Source organism: Salmo trutta, chromosome 18 (genome assembly GCF_901001165.1).
Source record: "Salmo trutta chromosome 18, fSalTru1.1, whole genome shotgun sequence".
NCBI classification, from domain to species: Eukaryota; Metazoa; Chordata; class Actinopteri; order Salmoniformes; family Salmonidae; genus Salmo; species Salmo trutta.
Genome location: NC_042974.1, coordinates 28727279 through 28733527, shown reverse-complemented (window position 1 = coordinate 28733527; position 6249 = coordinate 28727279). Strand labels below are relative to the sequence as shown.

The following is a 6249-nucleotide window of genomic DNA, read 5'->3' as shown; positions in this document are numbered from 1 at the left end:
CGGCCATGCCCTCTAATTACGGCTGCTCAGCTCGTGCTAAATCCTGCACGGGACCGCATATACCCACAGAGTGACAGAGGGAGAGAGAGTGAGCGGGAGAACGAGTGGGGGAGAAAGAGAGAAATTGTTAGTCGTGGCCAATTGCGGCTGTTTTTTTGGGGCATCACTGTCCACGGGATGGTTTCATGTTGTGGCTCGTGCGTCACCCCGGAACCGTGGAAAGGAGAAGTGGGACTTTAACTGGACTCAAAGTCTCCCTACCCTGCGGCAAAGCGAGCAACATGCGGTTGCAGAAGCACCTGTGATCGGATTTCCCACAACTTTTAATTGAGGCATAATTATTTTTGAAGTATAACCAGAGCATAAACAACTCTCCGAAGTGTCACCCGATAAGCTACTATGACCTCCAAAGAGCCCACGGTTATGGAGGACCGGAGACGCAGTGCGCTGAACCAGCTCCCGCCGCCGGCCAACTCCAGCAAGCCTCTGACGCCGTTCAGTATAGAGGACATCCTGAACAAGCCCTCGGTGAAGAGAAGTTACTCCAGCTGCGGGACGGCGCACATGCTCTCCTGCAGCGAGAAGCTGTCCTCTTCAGGTCACAGTCTGTGCAGCCGGGCCCTTTTCACCCAAACCTCCCCACTCTGCGCTCTGGAGGAGCTCGCCAGCAAAACCTTCAAAGGCCTCGAAGTCAGTGTTCTTCAAGCGGCAGAAGGTACGTCTGAACAGTCACGTCTTTATTTATCCTATGTAGTTATTAGGTACACACTGTGTAGCCTCGGGGGATTCAGCTTAAGGTCTACAAATGCAACTAACGAAATAGATCATGTTAGGTCTCTATGTGTGTGTGCTTGCAGTGGGTCTGTGCTCACACATATTTCTTTCAGAATTTGAGTATTTAATTAAAGCACGATGCATGTTTTTGCATAACGAGCCATGCCAAAAAGCTTACAACTGTGAAGGAATTAGAAAATATATATGTGTATCGAATTGGTTATTTTTATTTGAACAAAAATATATTAAAGCTGAATAGTTCCACCATGTAAACACGAATATTAAGCGTATGCAAAATACGAATTCACATAATATTCATAACTAATGCAATATTTAGTTTAAGATGATTGTCATTAGACCTGTTGTATCACCTTATTATCGTCTGTTATTAATTAGCCTATAAGTAGCCTAGCCTATTGGCGATATTGTTGTTGTTATTGTTATTGTTGGTGGTTTTAGATGAGACATACATACACAGGCCTGTTATTAGTCTAGCGGTTATTTCTGTAAGGTTTCTTGGAGCGACATTATGCCTTTTGATTCACTAAATGCCTATAGGCTAATATTCTTATTCTCTAAATATCATTTCACAGGCCGAGACGGCACGACACTATTCGGTTCGCGGAATAACCCCAAAAAGCGCCGGAAGTCTCGCACGGCCTTCACCAACCACCAGATCTACGAGTTGGAGAAGCGCTTCCTGTACCAGAAGTACCTGAGTCCAGCTGACCGTGACCAGATAGCACAGCAGCTCGGCCTCACCAATGCACAGGTCATCACCTGGTTCCAAAACCGGCGCGCCAAGCTCAAACGCGACCTGGAGGAGATGAAGGCGGACGTGGAGTCGGCCAAAGCCGTGGGCACAGTGTCTTTCGAGAAAATGGCCAAACTAGCCGAGCTGGAGAAATGCGCAGCTAACGGCGCGCTGGGCCCTAACAGATCCGAGTCACCCTCGATATCGAACCATGAGCATGACACATCTAACAAACTATTATTGTCCTCGCCTTCATCGCCATATACAGACCATGCTAGCAGCAAGGGCTGCTCCGACGATGAGGAGATTGACGTGGATGACTGAGGATTTTTACCTTTGTGTCTCCCTCTTACCACGACGAAAGTTTGAAGTGCCATTCATGCACCACATGTACTCGTGAGGCTTTTATGAAGAACACTCAGCATCGCATGGACTGTGTCGTCTGCAACGACAGATGCAGGCAGCTGTTGTATTCATCCATTCATTTAACCAACGTGGAATAGTTTAAAGAAAAGCAATATGTACACTTAACCTATCCACAAATGATCTGTCCACACACACACACACACACACACACACACACACACACACACACACACACACACACACACACACACACACACACACACACACACACACACACACACACACACACACACAGACACACTCACACACACACACACACACACACACACACACACACACACACACACACACACACACACACACACACACACACACACACACACACACACACACAGTCTTACCATTACGGGCTAATAACACTAGCTAGTATCTCAACCTATGAATTATTTGAATGCATGTTTTATTTTGTTTAACTTCCTTTTATTTTAAATGACTGTAATGGTTTGAATATTATAGGGACATTCATATTGAAATACACAAAACATACTGTATGTTAGGCTGTGTGTGTGTGTGTTATAGCTATACGTTAGGCCTACATATTTCAAACGTTTGATAACGATGAGAATACGTTTCTAAAATAATAATCAAAGATAAATCCTATTTCATCTGGTTGCTTGTAATATCAGGCACATTTTAATATATTTATAATGGTTTGTATACCTGTAAGTGCCTTTTAATGCCAGAACACCATTTAAAACCTAATGTAGGCATATGAAGTGTAATGTATTCCAAAATAAAACATTTCGTTTCTCACTATTCCTATTCATTTTATTGAAGAACAGGCGTAAATAGCATGAAATGCTTTTGGGACCATTGTTAGTTTAATTCCAGCTCTTATTGCAATCAGCATTCTATATTATAATTACATATTTTGGATGTTTCCAAATATTTGCTCAAATTTCGGTCTAATATTAAATTAACATGCACCTCGAGGCAAAGTATCATTTTTCTTTCACATTGAAAATACATTGAACACATTGAAAACCTGCTTTCTGACCCGGCAAAGTGTGTTTTCATTTCATCAATAGAATTGATGTGAGAAACGCCAATCTGGAGCACAGAGAGGCCATAAAGGAGGCACAAAAACGTCGAGTTCTGGGCCAGCTTCTCCAGGCTGTTTGTGAGTTTTTCACTCACTCTCTGCGTAGAAGCGTGAAACCGGCGGACAAATGAGTACTGCTCCCCGGTGTGACAGCGGCAATGGGGCAAGGGCGAACTCCAGCCGCGCGCAATACGGAGACAAGCGTGTCCCATTCCACATAAAAGGACACAAACGTTTGGAGGCCATATGGTTTCTGACGTTTCCTCACAATTCCAGTCAATTTGATGGATTGATTAAGTCCTCCTTTTTTTTGCTACAAAGGCTGTAATGCATACATAGTTCCTCTGAGGGCATCTGGGCTCATCATAGCTATCACTGTCGACCCTTTTTTACTCGCGCGTCTTTAACAAGTCTATGCATCACAATTGAAGTCTCATTCTGGAGAGGGGTCTGGTCTGTGCTTTGTGTTTGTGTGAGGGGCTAGAAATAATATGTTTGGCTTTTCGGGCGATAGATCTTCCAGCAGTTCATCTTGTGGCCTGGGTGTTTTTCATGCTAAGTAGGGAAGTCCCATGTTTAAACGGTGACATTTGTGCGATTGGTAGAGAGCTTTGTTTTCGTTTTGTGTTCTTCTGTTAGCTACCTACGTTTTTTCTTTGTCTATGACTTTTTTTATGAAGCTGAGAGCCTAATAATGTGAACCCATGTTAATAATTTATTGTGGAGTTAGATGTAATATATATGTATTTGTGTGTGTATATATATATATACAAAACGCACTAGGCCTAATAGAAAACTCGCCTTTGTAGTTGGGGATCGAGGATAATTCTTCAACCAATTTTATTACAAACTATTATCTAGGCTGCCTACTAGAAATGTATTGTTTTCAGTTAGAACTAGTTTAATGAAAATCTAATTGTATTCAATCCACATAATTATTATTAGGCTGTCCTCATAATAATAATACTTAATCATCATTATTATTATTTCTATTCATTATTATTATTATTAGTAGTAGTAATTGTAGGAGTAGTAGAAGCAGTAATAGTAGAAATTAAATTATAGTAGGAAGTATTATTATTGAAATTAGTATTTTCTTTGTTAATATTAGCCTACAATTTGTTTATTATTATCATCATTAGTTTATTTTTAGTTTATTGCTACCGTGTATATTGTTGTTAGTAACCTAGTTTATTATTAGGCCTGTTAACAACACTATCTTGATAATGTCATTATAATTAGGCTATATTATTGTTGTTATTATTAAATTATTCTTGTTGTCATTATTTGGGCGGTGTTATAAATACTCTCCCTAATTTGTTCCATTTAGTGCTATTAGTATTGGTTGGAAAGTTTGGAAGTTAAAGCAGGCTGCCTTCCCAGCAAAAAAATGTTCGCTGCTCAAGATGTCTGGCAGAATAGGCTGGAGGCTGCGTTATAGGCCTATGACTCGCTCACAGAGGGTACGCCGACTTCATCCCATCCCTGAGGCTGAATTAAACTGCGAAAGCCCTACGTTTATGTCACGTAAATACCTGATTATTTTTATTAAGTAATACAAAATCAATTAATAAAAAAACTAAATCGAATTAAAGGGATACTTCGAGATTTTGGCAATGCCATGTGTCTACTTCCCCAGAGTCAGATTAACTCGTGGATACCATGTTTATGTCTTTGCCTGCAGTTTGAAGGAAGTTTCTATCGAGCGCTAGAGCACAATGACTAGAAGTCTATGGCTATGGGCATCTACTAGCATGCTAGCAGATACTCATAGACTTCCAGGCATTGCGCTAACGCTAGTTAGCATTGGCTTGCGAAACTACCTAACTTATTTTAAACTGGACACAGACATACAAATGGTATCCCACAAGTTCATCTGACTCTGGGGAAGTAGATAAAGGGCCTCATTGCCAAAATCCCAAAGTATCCCTTTAACAATTACAGGCCTTAATTAGCCTATGGATGCATGTGTGGACAATGTTGATTTTTTTTACGGTTATCAATATTGTACGCTACTCTATTCATTTCACAGAGACACATTTCAATTTTGATTGGCTGTGGTGGGTAAAATTTAGGTCGAGGATTTGTTTTTGTACTTTTTTTCCCCAACGTTACTTGACGTGAAATAATTTTCACCGCAAAACATATCCTAGAACATGGTTTCTTATGTGGATGTGTTTAATGCAGGGTCCAACAGTGACCAGTACAGTGTGCTATTCCAGTGAGGCACGTGCTGGTCTCAGTTCCTTATTTTATGTGTTCTCCAACGGCAAAGACAAGTACAATCCCCAATACCTCACTATGGTAATTCATCCACAAGTTTTAAGTGTATTTCAGCTCAGGAGGGAGAAGAAAATCACTAGTTCATTCGGTTGGAAAATTGAAGTTTGATGCATGAATCCCTGCTGAAACAATAGGGTCTGCACCCTTCTCCCCCTCCACTACCCCCTCCCCTCCCCCTATCTCTCTCGCTCTCTCTCTCTCTCTCTCTCCCTCTCTCTCTCTCAATTCAATTTCAATTTAAGGGCTTTATTGGCATGGGAAACATATGTTTACTTTGCCAAAGCAAGTGAAATAAACAATAACACATTTACAGTAAACATTACACTTACAATCTCTCTCTCTCGGTCCTAATCATTTGTTTTGATAATTGGTCATTTGATTTGAAATTATCTTTGAAAGTTATCCACAGTTATTTAGGGCTAACAAAGCATTTTTATTTTTTGCTTGTCCTCTTTTTTAATTCAAGTAGGCCCTATCATGCCGGCATATGTCACTTTCGCTGATGGCAATAGTCTTTTCATTTTATTTATATTTTTCCTTTATTTATTCAGGTTTGTTATTAAGAACATATTTCGCTAAAATTAGCCCTACTACAATAGTTTGAAGAATTGGAATGGATAATGGAAATAATCAAGCATTCTGTCTTTCAATAATTTCTGGACAAAAATCCTTTCGGTTGAAATAGCTTTTCATCAGGGTAGGATCAAGTGGTCAACATCATAAACAAAGGAAGAAGAAGAATTTGAACGATTCTTGTCTCGACCACGTCCCCCAAGTATGATTTGAAGTGAGAAATAATATAGATTAAGATCGGGGGAAGCTTGATTAATCACTAAATAGGGTACATTTTAAAGTTTTAGTTATTAAGTTCCTGTACAGCCCCTTAACACTTCGAACTTCAATTTTACAGGCTATTGAACAGAGCATGTCGCTGACAAAATTGATAGATGTATTAATTTACTTTAACCAG

The 6249-nt window shown here is 40.3% G+C and overlaps 1 protein-coding gene across 1 annotated transcript; it reads left to right on the top strand.

Moving 5' to 3' along the window:
- The first annotated feature begins 234 nt into the window (after nt 1–234).
- Nucleotides 235–2024, top strand: LOC115152641 (transcription factor LBX1-like). The gene is made up of 2 exons (XM_029697395.1): nt 235–715; nt 1368–2024. The coding sequence occupies exons 1-2, from the start codon at nt 400–402 to the stop codon at nt 1850–1852; spliced, it is 801 nt and encodes a 266-aa protein (XP_029553255.1). The 5' UTR covers nt 235–399; the 3' UTR covers nt 1853–2024.
- The last annotated feature ends 4225 nt before the right edge of the window (nt 2025–6249 follow it).

Excerpts from the sequence above, each read along its gene's own strand:
- LOC115152641 (XM_029697395.1), top strand. The coding sequence starts at position 400 with ATGACCTCCAAAGAGCCCACGGTTATGGAGGACCGGAGACGCAGTGCG. Across the intron at positions 716-1,367 it reads TGTTCTTCAAGCGGCAGAAG|GCCGAGACGGCACGACACTA; the intron begins GTACGTCTGAAC and ends ATCATTTCACAG.